General features: G+C 45.7%; 2 protein-coding genes and 1 long non-coding RNA gene across 3 annotated transcripts in view; all 3 read left to right on the top strand.

Annotated features, from left to right (window-relative positions):
* The window catches only part of LOC119955527, an 86,668-nt gene extending 81,149 nt beyond the window's left edge, over positions 1-5,519 (top strand). The window contains exon 6 of the mRNA XM_038781800.1: positions 2,575-5,519. Coding sequence (XP_038637728.1) covers positions 2,575-5,111 — 2,537 coding nt within the window. The 3' untranslated portion in view covers positions 5,112-5,519. The remainder of the gene's footprint in view (positions 1-2,574) is intronic.
* A 12,239-nt stretch (positions 5,520-17,758) lies between these two features.
* Positions 17,759-21,805, top strand: LOC119955740. Its single transcript, XR_005458524.1, has 3 exons — positions 17,759-17,849; positions 17,957-17,999; positions 21,717-21,805. It is a non-coding gene; the product is annotated as an uncharacterized LOC119955740 (long non-coding RNA).
* An 18-nt stretch (positions 21,806-21,823) lies between these two features.
* Positions 21,824-24,267, top strand: LOC119955526 (volume-regulated anion channel subunit LRRC8D-like). Its single transcript, XM_038781799.1, has one exon. It carries the CDS (start codon positions 21,824-21,826, stop codon positions 24,122-24,124), a length of 2,301 nt encoding a protein of 766 aa, XP_038637727.1. The 3' UTR covers positions 24,125-24,267.
* The last annotated feature ends 594 nt before the right edge of the window (positions 24,268-24,861 follow it).

Raw genomic sequence — 24,861 nt, 5'->3', positions numbered from 1 at the left:
TGCAGACAGGGGTGTGTATGATACCTTGCTTCCTGAAGTCGATGATCAGCTCCTTGGCTTTGCTGACATTGAGGTAGAGATTGTTGTTGTTGCACCATGCTACAAGGTTCTCTATCTCCCTCCTGTACTCGTTGTATGAGATCCAGATCCAAGGAAGAAGTATATAAATTGGCCAAAAAAAACAACAGGTCTGAGGATTGGAAGCACTTTAGAATTCAGCAAAGATGGGCCAAGGAATTGATTAAGATTGGGAGAATAGAATACCAGAGTAATCTTGCAGAGAACATAAAAACTGACAAGAAAAGTTTCTATAGGTACGTGAAGAGAAAAAGATTGGTGAAGACAGATGTAGGTCCCGTACAGTCAGAAACAGGGGAATGTATCATAGGAGACAAAGAAATACCTGAGCAATTAAACACATACTTTGGTTCTGTATTCACAAATGAGGACACAAATCAGATACCAGAAATGTCGGGAATGCAGGGTTTAGTAAGAGGGAGGAACTGAAGGAGATCAATATTAGTAGAGAAATGGTGTTGGGGAAATTGATGGGATTGAAGGCTGACAAATCTCCAAGGCCTGATAATCTACATCCCAGAGTATTTGAGGAAGTGGCTCTAGAAATAATGGATACATAGGTCTCGCCCCCACAACACAAAAAGATGTGTAGGGTAGGTGGATTGGCCATAGTATATTGCCACTTAATTGAAAAAAAAATTGGGTACTCTAAATTTTTATTAAAAAATAAATAGTTGCTGCATTGGTGGTCACCTTCCAGGATTCTATAGACTCTGGAACAGTTCCTACAGATTGGAGGGTAGCTAATGTAACTCCACTATTTAAAAAGGTACATAAAGAGAAAACGGAATTATAGACCAGTAAGCCTGACATCCGTAGTGTCAGGTTCGAGTGGCAGGTTCGGACAAAGTCAGCATGGATCATACTTGCAAATCTAATGGAATTCATCAAGGATGTAAATAGTAGAGTTGACGAAGGGCAGCCAGTAGATGTGGTATATTTGGACTTTCAGAAGGCTTTTGACAAAGTCCACGTGAGATTAAAATTAGAGTGCGTAAGATTACGGATAGTGCATTGAGATTGACAGAAAACTGGTTGGCAGACAGAAAACCAAGAGTAGGTATTAACTGTCTTTTTCAAATTGGCAGGCAGTGACCAGTGATGTACTGCAGGGATCAGTGCTGGGACCCCAGCTAATCAGTATATCTTTTAATGATTTAGATGAGGGAACAAAATGTAATATCTCCACAATTGCAGACGACACCAAGTTGGGTGGGAGGGTGAGCTGTGAGGAGGGTACAGATCTCCTTCAGTGTGATTTGGACAAGTTGAGTGAGTGGGCAAATGAATGGCAGATTCAGTATAATTTGGAGAAATGCGAGGTTATCCACTTTGGTAGCAAAAGCAAGAAAGTGCACTATTATCTGAATGACCATAAATTAGGAGAGGGGAATGTGCGAGACCTGTGTGTCCTCATACACCAGTCACTGAAGGTAAGCATGCAGGTACAGCAGGTGGTAAAGAAGGCAAATGGTATGTTGGTCTCCATAGTGAGAGGATTCGAGTACAGGAGCAGGGATGTCTTGCTACAATTACAGGGCCTTGGTGAGGCCACACCTGGAATATTGTGTGAAGTTTTGATCTCCTTATTGAGGAAGGATGTTCTTGTTCTCAAGGGAGTGCAGCGAAGGTTTTTTTTTACATAGAATTTACAGTGCAGAAGGAGGCCATTCGGCCCATCGAGTCTGCACCGGGTCCTGGAAAGAGCATCCTACCCAAGGTTAACACCTCCACCCTATCCCCACAACCCAGTAACCCCACCCAACACTAAGGGCAATTTTGGACACTAAGGGCAATTTATCATGGCCAATCCACCTAACTCGCACATCTTTGGACTGTGGGAGGAAACCGGAGAACCCGGAGGAAACTCACGCACACACGGGGAGGATGTGCAGACTCCGCACAGACAGTGACCTAAGCCGGGATTCGAACCTGGGACCCTGGAGCTGTGAAGCGATTGTGCTATCCACAATGCTACCGTGCTGCCAGTTTACCAGACTGAGTTCTGGGGTGGTGGGACTGACATATGAGGAGAGATTAGGACTGTATTCGCTGGAGTCAGAAGAATGAATGAGTTCAAGAATGAGGGGGGGGGGGGGGGTCTCATAGAAATCAATAAAACTCTAACAGGACTGGACAGGGTGGATGCAGGAAGGAAGTTCCTGACGGTGGGTGTGTCCAGAACCAGGGGTAATAGTCTGAGGATACAGGGTAGATGTGAGGAGAAATCTCTTCACCCAGAGAGTGGTGAGCCTGTGGAATTTGTTGCCACAAGAAGCAGTTGAAGCCAAAACAGTTTCCAAGAAGCAGTTAGATATGAAGGTGAAGGAGATCAAAGGATACGGGGGGGGGGGAAGAGAGATCAGGCTATTGAGTTGGATGATCAGCCTTGATCACAATGAATGGCAGAGTGGGCTTGAAGGGCTGAATGGCCTCCTCCTGCTCCTGTTTCTTATGTTTCTGTGAATAATGGTTCACCTCTTTCTCTTTGTTTAGGAATGTTTACCTTTGAGGAATTGTCTTCGGTGAGTAAAGCTCCTCCCTCCTTCCGGATCTTCAAACCCTGGTGGGACACCTTCATGGATTATTTGGCCATAACAATGTTGATGATCGCTGTGTTTGGAGGCACCACCCAGATCTACAAAGACAAAACTGTGTGTCTGCCAATCATGGATCATGTTGGCCGTAGATATTCAGGCGCTGGAGCCAACTCAACCATCATCTCACGCGCTGGAACCAACTCAACCATGACAAACACCACTGCTGCTCACAATATATCTGTGAGTCCTGTCGGGTCAGTTCCCCCAGATTTCACCAGATTGTCACACGTTGATGCTGTATATGCTGTAACTGAGGGCAAAGCCAACTTGGACATTCAGCAGTATCGCTTCGTCAACCGGTCGTGCTACTTCCACGCTGTGCCCTGGTTCCCCAAGTACTTCTCCTACTTCATTCTGCTCCATACGGTGGCCTTGATGATTTGCAGCAACTTCTGGTTCAGGTACCCCAAGACGAGCTCCAAGATGGAGCACCTGATCTTCATCCTGGAGAAGTGCTTCGAGTCGCCGTGGACCTCGGACGTCCTGTCGCTGGCAGTCACCGAGCACAGCAGCAGCGACAACATAAGGGTGCAGGACCGGCGCAAGAGCGCCCCAACCACTTTAAAGGCTGTCTCCCCGGGGATCCGGGACTCCAGCAAAGCCGGCGTCAGGCCCAACCTGGTGATGCAGCGGCAGAACGAGCTGCTGGACAAGATAGACTGGGAGCGGGCTAAAGCACTGTTCGAGAAGGTGAAGAAGTTCAAGCTACATGTGGAGGAGGAGGACAGCATCTACAAACTGTACCTGGGGCAACTGCTGCTGAAGACCCTGCAGTGCATTATCATCCTGTGCTACTTCGCCGCCTTTGTCGAGGTGGTGACATTCGACATCATCTGCCGCCCGGGCAAAGAGTCGGTGGTCGGCTACAGGGTTTTCATCTGCACTTTCAGCATTGCCCTGCTGCTGCGCAGGCTGCTGTTGCTCTACCTGTGCCTTGTGGGAATCTACGCTCTGCTCTGCTTCCGCACCGTCATCTGGATCATCCGCACCCCGCTGAAGCAGTACTCCTTCGAGAAGCGGGAGAGCCAACTGAGCGACATTCCCAACGTGAAGAACGACTTTGCCTTCCTCCTGCACCTCATCGACCAGTACGACCCACTGTACTGCAAACACTTCTCCACCTTCCTGTCTGAGACCAGCGAGAAGAAGCTGAAGCTGCTGAGCCTCAACAGTGACTGGTCTCCGGAGAAGGTGAGGCAGCAGCTGATCAGAGGCAGCCAGGAGCAGCTAGAACTCCACCTCTTCATGCTGACCGGGATCCCCGAGGCGGTCTACGATGTGACCGAGATCCAGTCCCTAAAGATGGAATTGTGCAAGGGCATCAATGTGAGCACCAAGGTGACCCAGCTGGTCCACCTGGAGGAGCTCACCATCGTCAACTGCATCGTGACCATCAAACCGGCCGCCCTCTTCTTCCTGAGCAACCAATTGCACTCACTGTCCGTCACATTCTCCAATCACGAGGAGGTCCCCGAGTGGATCAGCAAACTGACCAAATTAAGGTCGCTCTACTTGACGGGGAACGTGAACGCCGACGACGGGAGGCTGGAACTGGAGTTCCTGAAAGAGCTTCGCTACCTGAAAGTCTTTCAGATCAACAGCAACCTCCAGAAGATCCCCTTCAACGTGCTGTACGTGGCGCCCCACCTAGTGGAGCTGTCCATCCTCAACAACAACAACAAGCTGGAGATGCTCCACAACCTGGGCAGTCTGGTTAACTTGTCCCGTCTCGCTCTGCAAAACTGCGACCTGGAGATCATCCCAAATGGCATTTTCCGCCTCTCCAACCTGCAGGAGCTGAACCTCCAGGACAACGAGCTTTCCACCGTGGACGAAATCGAAAACCTGCAGCGCCTGCGGAAGTTGTCCTCCTTGAATCTGAGTTTCAACAAAATTAAGTCCATTCCCGACTCCTTTAGTGTCATCAACAACCTGGAACACTTCAACGTGTCCAACAATATGATTGAAACATTGCCAAGTAGCATGTTCAGTATGCCGAAGCTGCTACATTTGGACATGAACAACAATCTCCTGATTGCCATCCCCCCCTCCGTTAAGTACCTCAAAAACCTCAAGTACCTGGATCTAAGCTCCAATAAATTGGAGCATCTACCAGACGAGCTGTTCCAGTGCAAAAAGCTCAAGACTCTGAAGCTAAACAATAACTTGCTCACGTCCATTAGTGGGAAGATCCAACAATGTTCCCAACTCTCAAGACTGGAACTCAAAGGGAATCCACTGGAAGACCTCCCAGTAGAGATAACGCAGTGCAGCAAATTGAAGCAAAATGGGCTGATATTGGACGAATACTTGTTTGAGGCACTCCCCATGCAAATCAAAATAGGCATGAGCGCTAACCCCGAACCTCCTGCCGAGATCAGGCTAATAATACCTAGCAATATGTCCCACCCTGAGTTGGAACACATGGTATAAAATCAGGAATGTGGTCCAACCAAAGATTCTTTTACTCCCGTGACCCCAAAAAGAGAAGCAAAAAACAAACCCGCTCGACCCACCTAACAGCTACCAATTCTGGAAATGTCTCACAATGCATGCAAACTGGCAGATTACTGCATCATATCATGTGTTAACAGAACATGTCGGTCGACATGGTTGACTCGTCAAGTGTCGAATAATGAAGAATTTCTATTTTCTGTATGTTAAGCAACACATGTGAAAGAGTACGATGACCCATTTAAACCCAATGTACAAATTAGGATTGGTTAATTTACCATTGACAAAACAACGAAACAAAATTAACCCTGGAGCATTTTAGGTTCTACAAGATAGCCACACTTGAACAAGTAACAACAATCCTAATAAAATTAAAAATAAAAACGAGTTTTGTCCGGTGTTAGGTATTATTTGCATTCAGCCACCCATTTTAGATTATTTAAGTTAGCATCGAGGTGTCCACATTCAGTTACAAAGTGGTGTATGCTTCACAGTGTGGCAAAAATCAGGATTCAGATTGTAACTTCACTCCGAAGATGGTCATGGGATTCCTGCAGGAGGAATTCTTACAACTAGTTGGGTTACCCACTGCAGGAGGGGCAACTGCAGTCCAGCACGGCACCAGATTTAAAAGGTTAAAGGATTCATGCCACTGTCCTCCAAACATTTACAATTTAACAGACCTGGAGGCGAGCTCTGCGCAGTACTTGCTCTATAGAGGCCATTTTAAAAATATATATTTTTATTAAAGATTTTCCATTTACAATAACTTTTATAACAAAACCAACATCAACAACAGCAGATTTATCACAGAACAACGTAACGAAAACACAACCATCCACTACTAGAAAGAAAAAAATAAAGCCTAAACCCGACCCCGACCCTTAGCAACTAACGGTGACTAATTCCTTAAAAGTTGGCAACGAATGGCTGCCATCTCCCGTAGAACCCCTCAGCCGACCCCCCGACGGTGTACTTGACTTTCTCCAGGTGCAAGAAATCCATTAGGTCACCCAACCATCCAGAGGCGCTGGGCAGAGTAGGAGACCTCCACCCCAGGCAATCAACGAGGTGAAGGGGGGGGTGGGGGGGGGGGGGGGGGGGGTCTACCTTACCCTCTCATTTGCAGCCCCGGCGAGTTTGACACCCCAAAATGGCCACCAAAGGACAAGGCTCCAGATCAATAGTCAGAATTGCTACAGAAGGAGCCCAAAGAACTTACAGGTTTGGGACACGACCAGAGCATGTGTGTGGTGTGTGTGTGTGTGTTTGCGGTTGACCGGCGCACTAAACACACCTGTCATCCACCCTCGGAAAGAAACCGCTCATCCTAGTCTTGGTCAGGTGGGCACTATGCACTACCTTCAGCTGAATCAGGCCTGGGCCGCACACAGGAAGGTGTAGAGTTCACCCAGCGAAAGGCCTCGCTCCACACTTCCTCATCCACTGTAGGTCCCAACTCCCCCTCCCACTTCATTTTAACCTCATCCAAGGAATTGATTCCTTCAACAGGATCCACCCATAGATGCCAGACATGCTACCCTCCTCCGACCCCGAGCCCTCTCCATCAGAGATGGCGGCAGCACCGTGGGAAAAATCGGGAATGCCCTTCTCTCAAAATTCCGGAACTGGAGGTCCCTGAACAAGTTCGACCCCCAAAGTCCAAACTTCACCGGCAGTTCCTCCAAGCTGGCAAACCGACCATCCACAAACAAATCCCAAATCTCTCCGGCCCCTTCCCTCCCCACACCCCAAACATGGCATTCAGCCTCGATGGCTCAAGTAAGTGATTAGCACAAATAGGGGCCAATCTTGATATGGGTCCTAGTATAAAGTCTCCATATCCTTAGAGTGGACACTACCACCGGGTTCAAAGAATACTGTGCCGGAGAAAACGGAAGCGAGGCCATCACCAGCGCCTAGGTCCCCTAAATAACTCGCCTCCATCTATCACCATATGGAACCCGGATTGATGCATCACCCAGCACCTTGTCAACATTGGCTGCCCGATGATAAATAAGCAAATTGGGCCGCATTGGGCCTCCCGACTATCTGTCTCTTTGAAGAACCATCCTGGGGATCCTCAGGATCCTACCCGCCCATATAAAGGATGATATATTAACCTTAACAAAAAAATATTTAACTCTGCCTGCCAAAAACAGTCCCACTTTTGCAAATCAGACTTAACCTTACTCACCAGACTCATTTAGTTTAATGCAGGGGTGGGCAAACTACGGCCCGCGGGCCGCATGCGGCCCGCCAAAGGTCTTTATGCGGCCCACCAAGATCAAGTCATTAAAAAAAAAATTTAAAAATTTTAAAAAATTGTTTTTTTTTTTTTAAATTTTTTATATTTCTTTTATAAGGTTAATGGGGGGGAGGGCTGTTGGGTTACTGGTATAGGGTGGATACGTTGACTTGAGTAGGGTGATCATTGCTCGGCACAACATCGAGGGCCGAAGGGCCTGTTCTGTGCTGTACTGTTCTATGTTCTATATGAGGCGCCCAGAATCATAACCGGGTGAAGCGCCATTTTTGAAAAGTAGAGAAAAAGAGTGCTAAAGGCAGGATGCCGCCGGGGGAAGCGCTGAGGTACATGCCGCACACTAATTGGTTACAACCGGGACTATTAATTAATATACTATGCGGCCCTTTAAAATTGTGAATTTCTGAATGTGGCCCTTGCACGGAAAAGTTTGCCCACCCCTGGTTTAATGTGTGGAGTTGGGCAGATTTGGGTGCCACCCAGATACCAGAAGCTAGAGCTGGCAAGGTGAAAAGGCAGCGCCCCCAGGTTTGCTCCTCTTCCCGGAGGGTTAACCTGAAAATAAGCCAAAGTGCCTCATTGTTTCACCCACACTGAGGACTGGGTCTGTAACATAAAGCAGCAGATTAACAGCATCTAAGGATACCCTGTGCTCCATTCCACCTGCTTCATCCCTTTTCACTTACCCGAGGCTCTCAAAGCCATGGCTAAGGGTTCAATTGCTAAAACAAACAGGAGGGGGGACATCGGACACCCGTCTTGTCCCCCTATTCAATAAGAAGTACCCTGTGCTCAAGGGGTTGTATGAACACTAGCCGTCGGGGCTTTATACAGTAACCATACCCATGAGATAAACTTCTGCCCTGGAACAAACCTTTCCAGGACTTTGAAAAGGTGCCTGCCCTCCACCCTAGCAAATTCTTTCTCGGCATCCTGCACCGGCCCAGCAGAAAAGAGAGAACAATATTCAACAGACAATTGGCTGACAATTGCCTACCCTTAACAAAGCCTGTCCGATCCTTTGCAATCACTCCAGGGAGACTGAGCTCCAGCCTCAACATCAACTCCTTAACCAGTATCTTAGCATCAACATTCAGTAGCAAGATAGGCCAGTATGACCCACACTCCATGGGGTCCTTATCCTTCTTCGACAGAAGAGAAATAGAAGCGTGCAAAAGTGTAGTGGGTAAAGATACCCGGGACAAGGAATCATTAAACATGTCGACCAGTCCAGGGATCAACTGATCCGCAAACATCTTGTAAAATTCGACAGGAAACCCATCAGGCCCAGGAGCTTTACACCGGCATCCACCCAATACCTATCAAAATCTCCTCAGGACCCCCTCCAACTCTTCCTGTCTCTCATCCTCCACCACGGGAAAAGCCAATCTATCTAAAAGAGACCTTTGTAGAAAGAGCGTTGACTTTATCCGGGGTGGGAACCAAGCTACCTCCCAAATCCCTAAACTGAATAATCTCCCGGGGAGCCGCTTGCCGCCTCAGCTGATGGCTGCCTTCTCCTCATACTTGTGAAGAAAAACCCTCGAACACTGCAGCTGGATCACCGCCTTGTCCGTGGACAACAGATCGAACTGCGTCTGCAGCTTCTTCCTGCTTACCAGGAGCTCTGAGGTAGGGTCACATGAATGCCCGCGGTCCACCTCCCCAGGATAGCATCCACCAACCTCTCCACCCTTACCTCCCGATCATTATGTGCCTTATATATTATCTCTCCTCTAATAACTGCCCCCAAGGCTTACCAGAGCGAAGGGGGCTGAGACAGACTCATTGTTATTGAACCTGATATATTCTTCAATAGCCTTAAACATACACTCCCAAAACCCCCTATTGGGGGGAATCCGCAGCCTCCCACCAACCCCCTCCAACCCAGAGTCAGCCATTTCCACCTTGAGTGATTGTCAAGCGGCTGCCCAGAGAATGTAGGCCCAAGGCCCACCCAAGATCACCGCCAAACCCATGCTCAAAGTGAAACAGAGAAAATCTCATTGTCATCAACCAAGAACTGAAACGTTCTCTCCCCCCCCCCCCCCACCCATTACACCCCCTCCCCAGAAGCACACCCCATCCAAATGGACATATGGGTTACATACAAAAGAACAATATTCCCTCCGAACCAAATCCAACCCCCAGCAAATCAAAACTTACAGGCTCATTAAACCAAGAAAAACAGGTCCAACAGGTCACAGCCCCCTCCCCCCACCTCGCTCCAGTTTGCCAGCTGAAGTTCACTGTGAGTGAGGTAGAGGACCCTACCCAGGTGAGAAAAAAGAAAACGAAACACCACTACCCGACCCGGATACAAAAAGTAAAGCAAGATCCAACACTCCAACAAAGATGAAATTCCCACCGGGAGCCATATATTGTCAACAATACTACCTTAAACTATACTCCACAGAACAATTAACCCCCCCCCCCCCCCCCCCCCGCATCCACAACCATGCAACATGTGCAAAACATCCCCCCTCCCATCCCAAGAACAAAGAAATAACAAGTATAGACAAAATACCCCAAAGCCCCTTCCCATCAACAAACAAAAACACAGAGTCCCCACAGAGCCCCATTAACTTGATCCAAGTCCATGATCTTTAACAACGCCTCCTCTGAAATATCAAAATAATAGTCCTTTGACTCGTAGGTAACGCGCAGCTTTGCCAGATACACCACTCCAAACCGCACTCCGTTCTTGTACAGCCCTAGCCTCATTGAAGGCCGCCCACCCCTCGCAAGCTCCGCTCCGACGTCTTAAATTCTCACGCGGCTCCCATCCCACCTCGAATCACAGTGCTCCTTGGCCCACTGCAGGACCCGCTCCTTGTACTGGAAGCTATGAAATCTTACAATGACTGCCCGTGGTGGTTCATTCACCCGAGGCTTCTGCCAGAATGTTCGATGGGCCCCATCCAGCTCTGGGGAGGACCTGAGTCCACCCTCCCCCATCATCTTCCCAAATATCTTGAGAGAAGCAGCCGGTTTCTGGCCCTTCTCACCCTCCGGCAACCCCACGATTCTGAGGTTTTGTCTCCCCAGCTGATGCTCCAGGTCGTCCACCTTCGTCTTCAGAGTCTTATTTTTCTCTGCTACCAACGAGATCTCGGCCTCCAGCACGGCAATTTGCTCTCTGTGCCTCGACAGAGCCGTCTCCACACGCGTCAACACCTGGCCGTGCTCCTTCACCGCCTCTGAAGTTTTTTTTTCCCAACTTTCCTGGGACAGGGCCCAGTGCCTCCTCAATCGACTCTCAAAGGGTTTCTGACAGCATTCTCCATTGCCTCTCTAAATGCTTATCAGACTCAATTGTCAATACCCCAGTCAACATGTCTGCCGTGATTAGAGCGCCAGAGCCGCCACCGCCAGTCCATCAACCACCTGCAGACTTCTTACTTCCAGCCTTTGTTTTGGCATTTTTCAGAAACAGGCTCCTTATATCTTCAGATGGGTAGAGTGTATCCACCAAAACACCCTAGGAACCGGGCAGAAAGGGCCATTAAAAATAAGTACTGTGGCATGAGCTACCTCGTGCTCGACCTCTCCCTACATGCCACCACCGGAAGTCCACCTTTACAGGCAACCTTTAAGAAGGAAAATGTCTGCCTTTTTGTGGCTAATATGGAACATTGTTTGTTACTCAGGCCCCCTCGCTCACTTATTTTTCCAATTCATTGATGATTGCTTTTATGCCATTTCCTGCTGTGATTCTGAATTCGAACATTTATCGACTTTGCTTCCAATTTCAAACCTTCCCTTGCCTTCATGTGGTTTAGCTCTGATTCTCCCCTTCCTTCCTTTTCTCATTTCTCAAGGTAGGTTGTCAGCCAATATTCATTACAATCCCACTGACGCCCACAGCTCCCTTAACTACACTTCCTCACACCCTGAATCAATTCAGGGCTTGGTTCCATTCTGTTGAGGTTTTCTCCCCCCCCCTCTCCCTCTGTAACATCTGTTTGGAGAAAGCATATTTCCATTTAAGTGATTTTTCCTCAGCTGCGAATTCCCACCATCGTGGCTGACAGTGATCTCAACATGTCCATTCTATTTCAGGCACTTCCGCTGTCACCCTTTCCCTATCCTTCTAAATCCACAGGAGGATTCCCATGCGCTCACCGGTATATTCAACAGATCATTCTCGGCTATTTTGGTGGGTGCCACCATCAAATACATCTTCCTCTCCACTCCTGAAAGACTATTTCCTCCACGATACCCTGGCCCACTCCTCAGTAACTCTGACAACTCCTCCTCTACCCATGTGTCCTTTCCATGCAAGTGCAGGAATGCAACAACAACTCTTTCTCCTTCCCTCTCCGTGCCATCAAAAGCTCCAAACGCTCGTTCCAGGCCAAGCAGTGATTTACTTGTATTTCTGTCCCATGTAACACGGTGTATTTGCTGTTTACAATATGGTCTACCCTGAATTGCAGAGGCCAAATGCAGACTGGGTGACTGTGGATCACCTCTGTTCATAGATTTTTATTTTTTTTTCATAGATTTTACAGTGCAGAAGGAGGCCATTCGGCCCATCGAGTCTGCGCCGGCTCTTGGAAAGAGCATCCTACCCAAGGTCAACACTTCCACCCCATCCCCATAACCCAGTAACCCCACCCAACACTAAGGGAAATTTTGGACACTAAGGGCAATTTATCATGGCCAATCCACCTAACCTGCACATCTTTGGACTGTGGGAGGAAACCGGAGCATCCGGAGGAAACCCACGCACACACGGGGAGGATGTGCAGACTCTGCACAGACAGTGACCTAAGCCGGGATTCGAACCTGGGACCCTGGAGCTGTGAAGCGATTGTGCCATCCACAATGCTACCGTGCTGCCCAAACTCATTTTAGTTCTCCACCTTGCTTCTGCTCTGACTTTGCTACAACGTTCCATTGAAGTTCAATGCAAGCTTGAAGAAGAGCGCCTCCTCTTTTGACTGAGCACTTTCCAAACTTCTAGAATGGTGGGTTCAACCATTTTAGATCATACCTTCTGCCGCCATCTTGTTTCATTTTTCTTTGCTGGCTTGTTGTTTTCATTTTATTAATTGGACAGCAGCTATTCAAGATCCTGCCGTTCACACCTCCTCTAGACACATTGGGCTGAATTTTCATTCTGGTGAAGTCTAGACTTCCCAACCTCACATCGTATCGGTTACCTGACAAATCACCACTGTCTAATTAAGTATGACATGATGAACCAATAGGTAACCCGCTGTAGGAGGTAAAAAATGTGGCTTTGCCCTTTCATTGGATAATCAATGCAAAAGCTTTGATCTATTTGAACTAAGATTTACGCCGTTCACTTGTTTGTAATAACCTATTAGGATCCCAGACCTGACCCCAACAGTGGCTAGGACACTGTACCAAAACCCCAATATTTAAGTTCATTTGTAAGACTGTGCAGGAAGAATGATTCACTCCAGGGGTGATTGCATGAAAAAATAGGGATTTGATATTTCCAAATGAAAACATTATAAATTAAACTTTTAACTTCACATCTGAAAAAGAAGAACTTATAATTGCCCGTTTACAGTACTGTTCAATTTCCCATTAAACAACACGAAAAGAAACATATAGCTCACAATCCATCTTAAAAATTAGCAGGCCATGCAATAATACTTGCTTTACAGAACAGATTCCGGCTCTTGTTCAAACCCCTTCAGATTCTGGCTGAATATCTTCAAATGGCTGTTACGATCCCAGCTGATGTTATAACTGGACCGGAAGATCCCAGGATGGAACCCTGGATCAAAAGACCGAAACATTTTGTTAATATAATGTGGAGGAACAGGGTCACAGGATCAACAATTGGTTTTAACAACAAGAAAAGAACATTTATTAAACATGAAAAATTGGATTATAATACAATATTCCATAACTCCCCTCTTGGGGTAACAATTGCACATGGGTTTTAAGATTAACATGGATTATAAAGTACATCTTAGCCTACAGTGGTCTCATTAACATAAAGTCCCTTTTAAACACACAAGATAGCTGGTCAAATACACACTCTACTCTGAATCCAAGTTAGTGTCTGTGGATTTCTCTTCAGATTCTTGTCATGTTGGTTTCCAAACTCCAATCCCAGGAACACACTTTAAAACCTCCTCTCATAAGTATGCTTTCCCTTAGCAGTTTGCATTCTGAAATCCAGGCCAGGTTTTCCAAATTACACTTTAAAAAAAAACTTTCACTCCATATTTAACAACAAATCCAGTCCAGGATTTTCTACCAACACCTTTAGGATTTCCTTATCTTGGCTGCTGTGCAAACTGCTCACAATTGCTTTATCTCTCAATTCCCTGACTGTATTAAAATTACATCAAACATTTAATCTACCTCTGAAGTCTGCTGTCTCACTTTAAATCTAGTTACTGCAATTGCCTGTTTAACTCAGAACACTTTGTTTATTCGTCCTTGAATTAATCTGAACAATGCCTTTGTCTTTGTTCTCTTACCATCAGGTATCTTAAATGTTCTCTCTGTCTGAATTCTCTGGTTATCTGGATTGTATCTTGTTCCTTAGGAAGCTTGATCTTTGCAACTCCCTTGTCCTGTCCAGCTTCTCCTGGCAGAGTTGAGAGCTGTTCACTTCCAAGTGTCCTGTCTCCAACTGCCCACAAATTCAGCTAAAACTCAACTTAAAAGCTTCTCTACCTTAAAAGTTCCCAGTTGCTAATTTATTTATTATTCACAAGCACAATCGAAACATAGCTGGAACTTAACGGCCCCCACATATACAAACACCTTTGTCCAGCATGAATCTAACTATTAGGTTTTACCCTTCCAGGAACAGAAACATTAATTAAACCCACCTAAAACTATACCCTATTTCTAACATTTAGTGGTTAGCACTGCTGCCTCATGACACCGAGGACCCAGGTTCGATCCCAGCCCCAGGTCACTGTCCGTGTGGAGCTTGCACATTCTCCCCATATCTGCGTGGGTCTCACAATTAAGGCTGTTTATTTAACTACTCTGGCTGGTTTCCACGAATGCAGATTTCGTTTTTAAAAATGGCTTTTGTCAATTTAGCTCAAAGTTCTCAACAACAGATTAATTCAGGCTAAAAAAGGATATTAATTTTGAAACTACCAATATCAGATCGTCCACAGCTGCAAGACCACCATTGTGAAGTGGAAATCCCCTCATAGGGTGGACTATGGCCGCAGCTGTTTGCCATTGTCACCTGGGTAGTCTTTCATTCTTCAGATAATAATAATAATCTATATTATTGCCACAAGTTGGTTTACATCAACACAGAAAAGCCCCTAGTTGCCACACCCTGGCGCCTGTTCAGGTACACAGAGGGAGAATTCAGAATGATCAATTCAGCTAACAGTATGTCTTTCAGGACTTCACAGTATCACAGAATCTACAGTGCAGAAGGAGGCCGCTCGGCCCATCGTGTCTGCACCGGCCCCTACAAAGAGCATTCAACTGAAGCCCACGTATCCACCCCATCCCCACAACCCAGTAACCCCCACCTGACATTTTTTGGACACTAAGGGAAATTTAGCATGGCCAATCCACCTAACCCGCACATCTTTGGAATGTGGGAGGAAACCGGAGCACCCGGAGGAAACCCACGCAGACACGGGGAGAACGTGCAGACTCCGCACAGACAGTGACCCAAGCTGGGAATCAAACTGGGACCCCCTTGTACATGTGCTTCATGTCCCATTAGCACCCCCTTTGGACTTGCACCATGAAATCTTTTGTCATTTAATCTCTTCTGCCCTCCATCCTATCAGAGATTCTCCTTTTGTCTTCTTCCCATCTTCCGTCCTTTAATCCACACAAGACCTATCACTATTTCCGATGCTTCACTGTTCTGGCGAATGGTCACAAAATGCTAATTCTGTTTTTCTCTCCACAGATGCTGCCAGGTCTGCTGAGTATTTCCAGCATTTTCTGTTTTTCTCTCAGATTTCCAGAACCTGGAGTATTTTGCTTTTGTATTGTGGATGAGGTACTCCCTACCTTTGGTAATGTTATAGCTTTTGACCTGCGTATTGGGTATCAGTGGTGCACATTGTTGCTCAGTGTTACACCAAATGAGACGTGTATCCGTTGCGTCCTTGGGGAACCCAAACAGCAAATCTTTATACCTGAAATTATTTAACATATCTGCTTTCTCTGTTGTCCAAAGTTATATTTCAAATACGTAATTAAAAGCCTATGGTATTTACCTGAGGGTGCAGGTTGCTCGGGATTGGGGGGGGAGGGGGGGGGGGGAGGGGCTGCTGTAGCTACAACATTTCTAGTTTGGTGGGGAGAGTGAAAACTGATCTGGCAAGGTGGGATGGTCTCCCTCTGTCACTGGCCGGGCGGTTAAAATTAATGTGTTGCCGCGATTTCTGTTTATTTTCCAATGCCTGCCGAATTTCCTGCCAAAGGCATTGTTTAGAGAGATTGAAGGAATGATTACCTCATTCGTATGGGGAGGGAAGGTGGCCAGAGTTAGAAAGGTGCTGCTACTGGGGGGAACGCAGGCAGGGGGTTTGGGTCTTCCGAACCTGATGTATTGTTACTGGGCGGCGAATGTGGAGAAGGTGCGGAGCTGAGTCAGAGGGGTTGATTCCCAGTGGGTCAGAATGGAGGAGAGTTTGTGCAGGGGGTCGGGGCTGAAAGCACTAGCAACAGCCCCGCTCCCGATGGCCCCGGGAAAATACTCAGGGAGTCCGGTAATAATAGCTTAATTGAGAATTTGGAGTCAGTTTCAGCAAAATGCTGGGTTGGGGCAGGGTCAAGGGAAATGTCGATTCAGGGGAACCACAGGTTTGAGCCAGGGAATTGGGATGGAAATTGTCGGAAATGGGAGGAGAAGGGGATTAAGACACTAAAAGATTTGTTTCTTGGGGCGCGATTTGCAGGATTGAAGGAGCTGGGAGCAAAGTATGGGCTGGAGAAGGGGGAAATGTTTAGATACATGCAGGTTTGAGATTTTGCCAGGAAGGAGATACAGAGCTTCCCGGTGCAGTCAGCCACCACATTGCTGGAGGAGGTGCTGACGACAGGGGGACTGGAGAAGAGGGTAGTGTCGGCAGTTTACAGAGCTATTTTGGAAGAGGAGAAGGCACCACTGAAAGCAAAGTGGGAGGAAGAGTTGAGAGAGGGTTTGGAGGAGAGGTTCTGGTGTGAGGTGCTCCGGAGAGTGAACGCCTCCACCTCATGCGCAAGGTTGGGACTGATACAACTGGAGGTGGTGCACAGAGCACACCTCTCGAGGGCGAGGATGAGCCGGCTCCTTGAGGGGGCAGAAGATGTGTGTGAGCATTGCGGAGGGGGGCGCAAATCACGCTCATATGTTTTGGTCCTGTCCAAAGCTGGAGGATTACTGGAAGGAGGTGTTTAGGGTAATCCCTAAAGTGGTGCACTGAAACTGGACCTGGGCCCTCAGGAGGCCATATTCGGTGTGTCGGACTAGCCAGTGTTGGAAACGGGTGAGGAGGTAGAAGTTGTAGCCTTCACCTTGTTGATCACCCGAAGACGGATCCTGTTGGGATGGAGAGCAGCCTCTCCACCCTGTGCCCTGGCGTGGCGGGGGGAACTTGTTGGTATACTTGACTCTTGAGAAGGTTAAGTTTGAACTGAGGTTCTAGAATTCATGGGCGTTGTTCATTACGCACTTTCAAGAATTGGATAACATCGAACATTAGTTGGGGGGGGGGGGGGGGGGGGAGTACAGTATGTGTTAATGGTGACTATGGATGATTCCTGATTCCTTTTTGTCATTTGTTTATGTTAACATGCGGGCAGTTGTTTGGGGTTTGGTGGGACGATGGGATTGTTGTTGTTGACATGGGAATTGACATTATATTAATTACTGCTTATTGTTTATTGTTGGTGGCTGTAAATTTGGGAGAAACTGTGAAAAAGGAGGAGAATAAAAATATATATTTTTTAAAAGCCTATGGTATTTTGCTAAAGTAACGGTGGAGCTCTCATGACATTGCTTCTAGATAATCTGAGTTTGCAATCATGTTTGTCTGGCCTGGCCATTATAGATCATGGGTTCCCATTAATCAAATGCTCTCCGCAGAGAAGTGGTCTAAATAAGCAAGTCCACGAGGTCATAGCTGTCATGAGAGCAATTGTTTACCACTTCTCAAGAAGAACTGTCTCTCTCTCTCTCTCTCTCTCTCCCCCCCCCCCCCCCCCCCCCCCCCCCCCACACTTGCCCTTTTAAGGTTCTTTGTACATTGAACAAAATTAGACACTAAAATCTGAAAGTGGGATATCAGCAACTGTGAAGGACATGTCCTGAGCTCATGCGACTGTCCTGCCATGGGATAGGCCACGCCGACCAGCTTTTTGTGACGTTTGAATGTAGAAGAATTGGAATATTGAAGTCAACCTAAAGTTCAAAATTCAGCATCATCAATAGAAACATTCTAAGCCTAACTATTTGTTAGAACTTCATCAATGTTGCTCAGGTAGATGCCAGTGAAGTTATAAAACAGTTTTTAACATGTGATATTAATTTTTGTAATTTTAAATGATCTTATAGTCGTAAAAGGAAAATTCCGATGTTTATTGGCAGGGCTATCTACTTACACTTGGACCAGTCCAATCTCATCTCTTGAGTAAGTAAAAGTACTTGTTTCCTATCCAATTAATCTCTCTTTATCAATCGGTCTCTCTGCCGTTGAAAAATATTTTCATTCTGTATTTATGATTTGGTGTTTTCAATAGCTAGCAGATACTGCTCATGTGTGATCATTTACTGTAGCCTGATCTCTTTTGCACATTTTCACATTTTTCTATTTGCGCTCTCACAGTCCTGACTGTGCCCTGTTTTCACCTCAGTGTTCCCGTTACGCTTTCTGGCAGAGTTATGGGAGGCAGGATTTTCCGTTGGGTTTGGGATCCCGATGGCGGTACCCATTTCCAAATCCTGGCCCCGCTCTGTGGGGGAAGCAGTCATGAGTTGTGATTTTCCTGAGGGATGGTCCTAATTGGCTGGGGGATAGTTTGGTGGCCAATTCGTGGCAGCAGTAATGGGATGCTGGTTGTGTGAGCCTGGTTTAAGGAGAGATGCCAGTCCATTATTGTGGCAGCCATCCTGCGCTGCAATGGTAGGCAGGAGGCAGAGAGACAGAGGCCAGGCACCCGTGACAGAGTGGCACTAAGATTCAGCAATTCCGCCCTTCAAGTGATGCTGGGGTTTGCAAGACCAGGGCGATGGGTCTGCTCGCTGGAGGGTGGAAGGAAAGGTGCTGTCGCCAAACCAAACAGGCCTGGCTGGAGGTGGGAAAGTGAGAGCAGCTGCCGTGTTGTGAGGAGACATTGGTGTGGTCGACCCTCAATGACTATTGTTATGGCAAGATGACTGCAACCCAGATGATAGGCCTGCAGGTTTTCTATCACCAGCCGACTCATTGAACAGCATGGCCATGACTGTCTCCCCACTGCAACGCTGCCTCCTTCCAGTCCGCCTATTCCTGAACAAGTGTGAATCCCACACCCTCACTCAAAAAGATGATAAGACCATCATAAATAAGAACAGGAGTAGGCCATTCAGCCCTTCAAGCCTGCTCATCCATTTAATAAGATCATGGTTGAGCTAACACTCACTAAGTCCACTTTCCTGCCTTATCTCTATATCGACAGCATCAGGACGCCCGCTACCATCTTTAATTGAACGGGAAGATTGGTGGTAGCTAATTAGTGTAGCTACACTAAACCAGGCAAATGGAGTGTATTCCAACACACTGCTGAATTGTGCCTTGTAAAGGCTCTGGGGAGTCAAGAGGTGAATTACTCACCGCAGACTTTCCAGCCTTTCCCCTATTCTTGGAGCCACGCCCATTTTTATGGCGAGTGCAGTTAAGCTTCGGGTCAATGGTAACCCATAGGTTGTTAATGGTAGGAATTCAGCAAGGCAATGGCATTGGATGTAATGAGGAGATGACTATATTCTCTCTTGTTGGAGTTGGCTATTGCTTGCCATTTTCGGTATGTTAGTTGCCACTTACCAGCCAAAGCCAGATTGGATTGTTTCAGTAGAGGAGAAATCAGTAGGTGAGTTCTGAATGGTATTAAAAAAAACTGCAGTTTTCAGCATAGATCAACACTTTTCCCTTATGATGAAAGGAAGTTCGTTGATGTTGTTGGTGAAGATGGTCGGGTCCAGGACACTATTCTGAGGAACTCCTGTGGTGATGTTCTGGGAGTGAGATGATTGCTCTCCAACCATCTTGCTTTGGGTTAGGAATGACTAAAACCAGTGGATAGCTTCCCCTGACTTCCATTTATCTCAATTTTCCTGGGGCTCCTTGACGCCATGCCTTGTCAAATGGTGCCTTGATATCAAGGGCCATCATTCCCAATGCACCTCTCAAATTTAGCTCTTTTGTCCATGTTTGGACCAAGGCTCTAAAGAGACCTGAAGCCCTGTGACCCTGGCTGCGCCCAACCTGAACATTGGTGAGCATGTTTTTGCTGAGTAAGTGTCAGTTGTTGGCATTGTCGATGGTACTTTCCATCATGTTTCTGATGATTAAGAGCAGACTAATGGGCCGGTAATTGGCTGAATTGGATTTGTCCGGCATTTCGTGGCCAGGACAGAGCTGTGCAATTTTCCACATTGTGGGATAGATGCCAACATTGTAGCTGTCCTGGAACAGCTGTGCTAGGGATGCAGCTAGTTCTGGAACACAAGTCTTCAGAACTACTCCTGTCATGTTTCCATGACCCAAAGCCTTTGCTATATCCAGTACCTTCACCCATTTGTTGGTATTGTGTGGACTGAATCAAACTGGCTGAAGTTAGCATCAGTGATGCTGATGGATCATCCACTCTTCACTCTTGCTGAAGATGATTGCAAATGCTTCATCTTTATCCTTTGCACTTATGCATTAGGCTCCCCTATCATTGGAACCTCCTCCTCCAGTTTGTTGTTTGATTGTTCACCGCCATTCATGCCTAGATGTTACAAGACTGCAGAGTTGCAATCTAACCTATTGATTGTGGATCACTTAACTCTATCGATAGAATGCAGCTTTCACTATTTAGCATGATGTAATCCTATGTTGTAGCATTACTGGATTGGCATCTCAGTTTTGGTTATGCATGATATTACTACTGGCATACCCTCCTACACTCCTCATTGAATCAGGTTGATCCCCTGGCTTGACAGTGATGGTAGCGAGAAGGACATGAGGTAAGAGATTCTGTTGCATAAAACAGAGTGTTATGGATGCAGAGATTTATAACTGGTAAAACTTTCCTGAATCTATTCCATATAGTGTGGTGGTAGTGCCACATAGGGTGTTCTTAGTGTGAGGATCTCTACGACAAGATGCCTGAGTAATGGTCACTCTTACCACTTCTGCCATGGGCAGATGCATTGTGTTACAGATAGATTGATGAGGAAGACGTCACGTAGATTTTTCCTTCTTGTTGGTTCAACAGAGGCCCAGCCTAGAAAATACACACTTCAAACTCAGCTGGCTCAGCCAGTTTTGGTATTACCAAGCGACTCTCGGTGATGGACACTGAAATCCCTCACTCAGTGTACCCTTGCTTTTTCCATGTGGTGTTCAACACAGAGGAGTATTGATTCATCAGCTGAGTAAGGGCAATAGGTGGTAATCTGCAGGACATCTCCCTGTGCATGTTTGACCCGGTGTCATGAGAATTCAGAAGATCTGAAGTCATTGATGAGGTCTCCTCCTGACTATATCTCGCTGTGATGCGTCTGATGGGTATAGATAGTGTTGGAGCAGTCTGGGGCATTGGCTGTCAGATGTGATTCGGTCAGTGTCAGGATATTGCTTGACTAGAATGCGGGACTGCTGTCCCAATTTTGGAACATGTTCCCAGATATTACTGAGGCAGATACCCCAATTTGACTGGGGAAGTGTGAGTTTGTCTTTAAGTGCCTAGGTCAACACTGGGTGGTATGTCTGGTTTCATTCTTATTACACTTTTCTGTGGCAGTTTGATACCAGTGAATGGCTTGTTAGGCGATTTCAGAGAGCAGTCAACCACATTGCTTTGAGTCACATATAGGCTAAATTGGGTAAGGATGGGAGATTTACTTCCCCATGAAACATTAGCGAACAAGATCAGCTATTATGAAATTCCAGTAGTTTCACCATTACTGCTGAGAATAATTTTTTTTATTTCGCATTTATTAATTAATTTAATTTAAAATCCTAGACTGCTATGGAGTTGGGATTTGAAATTCTGCCTCTGGGTTACTAGTCCAGTTACATCATCACAATGCAACTCTTCCTCTTAAGTGTCTACAAAATGTAGGTTTCAACTACCACTTTACATTTTTGCATTTGTTTCAGGTATGTTTTCGGTCAGCGACGTTTCAATTTTGGAAGACACTAAGCAACCTGCCTACAAGGTCTTCAAACCTTGGTGGGACACTTTCATGGACTATCTGACTATCATTATGTTGTTGCTGTCTATCTTTGGCTGCAGCATACAGCTTTATATGGATGAGACTTTCTGTTTGCCACATCCCAATGAAAATGAAAGGACACTCAATGGGATAGGTTCAGCCTTGCAAAATTCTCCAACACTGCCTGATAGCGATATCGATCTAGAAGGACGTACAGATCGCAATGCACTCCCTTTGGTCCGCCAAGGGAGGTCTACAAAGTTATACATTTGGCAGTACTGGTATATCAATCAAATGTGTTATAGTCAAATTCCATGGTTTACCAGGTTCTTCTCTTATCTAATTCTATTCCACACAGTTGTCCTGGTTATATGCAGTAACTTCTGTTTCACGTATCCTAAAACCAGCTCCAAACTGCAGCAATTTCTTGACATCCTTCAAAAGTGTTTTCAGTCACCATGGACATCAAAAGCACTATCTACAGCGGTCTGTGTAGATGCCAGTGAACAGGAAGAAGCCTTGGCATCAAAGGTCACTGAAAGTGACAGCGATAAGATCAGCCTTAAGGGAGAGACATCAAATATTAAACTTCCCACACATATTCACTCAAATGTGACTGTGGCTGGCTCAACCATGGACAAGAAGGATGCAGAGCAAGCCAAAGCGCTGTTTGAGAAAGTAAGGAAATTCAGACTCCACGTCGAAGAGAAAGATACAATCTATAAATTATATATTGGCCAAACGTTGTTCAAAACTATACATTGCTTAATTATTATTGGTTACTTTCCAGCCTATATCTATGTTGTTAAGTTTAATAATATATGTGAACCTAATGCACTAAAATTGGTTATTTACAAGACTTTCGATTGTACTTATAGCACTGCTCGTTTCATTGGGAAAATGGCCCTGCTCTATCTGGGTTTAGTTATTATCTATTGGATACTCTGCATTAATACAATATATTGGGTTTTTAGAAAACCTCTGAAAATATATTCCTTTGAGAAACGAGGCGAAAGCCAGTTCACTGATATCCCTGATGTAACAAACGATTTTGCCTTCTTGTTGCATTTGATTGATCAGTATGACACTCTCTATTGCAAACGTCTAACCGTCTTCCTTTCCGAGGTGAGCGAGCAGAAATTAAAATTATTAAGCTTAAATAATGATTGGACAGTGGATAAGGTAAAGAAACATGTTAAAAGAAATAAGAAGGATCAGTATGAGTTGTACCTCTTCATGCTCTCGGGGATTCCTGAATCCGTTTACGAAGTTACTGACCTGCAGGTCTTGAGGCTGGAGCTTTGTAGTAATGTTAAAATATCTAACAACATAACCCAACTTGAGCACTTGGAAGAAATCTGGCTCTCGCACTGTGTGACTGAAGTCACGCCATCAGCTTTGTTGTGGTTGAGAAATCAGCTGAAGAAAGTGGGAGTTAAATTTGTGAGCCGCGACGAGATCCCTGATTGGATCTACAAACTAATCCAACTCAAAGAGCTGTACCTCACTGGGAAGCTGGCCTTTGAAAAAAAAGGTTTGGAACTGGAACCCATGAAGGGGCTTCGCTCTCTGAAAGTCCTTTACCTAAAAACGAGCCTCTCTAAGATACCCTCCAGTATCCTCGATGTTGCATTCCACCTGCTCAAGCTTTGCATTCATAATGACAAGACCAAGCTCTCCAGCCTGAGTATTTTAAAGAAAATGGTAAACCTGACTCAAATTGAACTTCACAACTGCGAATTAGATAAAATCCCATCTGCTACTTATTCCTTATCCAAACTTCAAGTCCTGGACCTGAAAGGTAACAATCTTACCAAAATTGAAGATATTACCAACTTGCAATATCTGCAAAAGTTGACGTGTTTGAAGTTCTGGTTCAACATGATCAGAACCATCCCTTCAACTATCAACTTAATCAAGAAGCTTGAGTTTCTTTACTTATCAAACAACCAGATTGAGGTTTTACCAAAAGTCCTTTTCTCTATTGATAAACTGCATTACTTGGATGTTCACCACAACAACATTTCTGTAATCCCAACAGATATCGGGAATCTGAAAAACATGTACTATTTGGACCTGGGTTACAATAAGATAGAAAGCCTACCAGATCAGCTTTTCAAGTGTCACAAGCTCATGACTCTGAAGCTGAGCAACAACTTAATCTCGTCCGTCAGTGGGAAAATCTCAAAGCTCAGCCAATTATCTCAGCTGGAACTCCAAGGAAACCACTTGGAAAAGCTCCCTGCGGAAATAGGACAATGCCCTATGCTGAAGCTTACTGGACTTGTGATAGAACTGTACGTGGTTGAGACACTTCCTTTGGAAGTAAGAGAAAAGATGGGTGGTATATAGATCTAAAGGCATCAGATATCAATAATTTTGTTCCTAAAAAAGTTGATGTCTCACGAAAAGATATGCTGGATGTAAGGAAAAAAAAACAACCAATTTGAACCAAATGGATCATATTATTTGGATAGATTTTGAATAAAGCAATGGCACATATTTATTATACGGCCTAATATTATTACATTTTGATGATTATACTGTCCGAGTTGGGCTTTCTTTTCACTGAGATTTATACTGGCTCTTAGAAACACCAACATTGCTAGTCGATCCCAAGCTGTTACCCAGCTACTGCTGTTTTTTGGTATGGGTTAGTTATTTCATTATTGGCAGAGTTGTAAATGGAGCTGAACATTGTGAAATTGCCAGGAAACAGCCACGCCTGACCTTGGGATAGAAGGAAGATCATTGATGATGCCGACTACCCCAAGTCTGCTTTCCAACATGTCGTCACATAACCAGTCAGATATACAAAGTCTGACTGACTTTCCCTTGTCTAGCCCAGAGCTGCGGTCAACAACTTCTAGCCAACTTGAGGTTCACCCATTTCTGGTTTGCTCTAGTTTCCTGCTGACAGTCTGCCATCAAGCTAATCTAAAACCTGGCCCTAAATGAATATTTAATCGAGGGGAGAAACGTTACATTTTTGGGCTCTATTGATACACAGACTAACTGCGCATATGTTCACACAGAAAGTGTCTAACTTTATTTACCAGGAAAACCAATCATAATAACAATCTTTAACA

Source organism: Scyliorhinus canicula, chromosome 21 (assembly GCF_902713615.1).
Source record: "Scyliorhinus canicula chromosome 21, sScyCan1.1, whole genome shotgun sequence".
In the NCBI taxonomy this organism is placed as follows: domain Eukaryota; kingdom Metazoa; phylum Chordata; class Chondrichthyes; order Carcharhiniformes; family Scyliorhinidae; genus Scyliorhinus; species Scyliorhinus canicula.
Note: the sequence above shows the minus strand (reverse complement) of the source record. Positions and strands in the feature narration are given on the sequence as shown.

Bases quoted from the DNA above. Each gene is read 5' to 3' on its own strand.
- LOC119955526 (XM_038781799.1), top strand. From the start codon at position 21,824: ATGTTGTTGCTGTCTATCTTTGGCTGCAGCATACAGCTTTATATGGAT.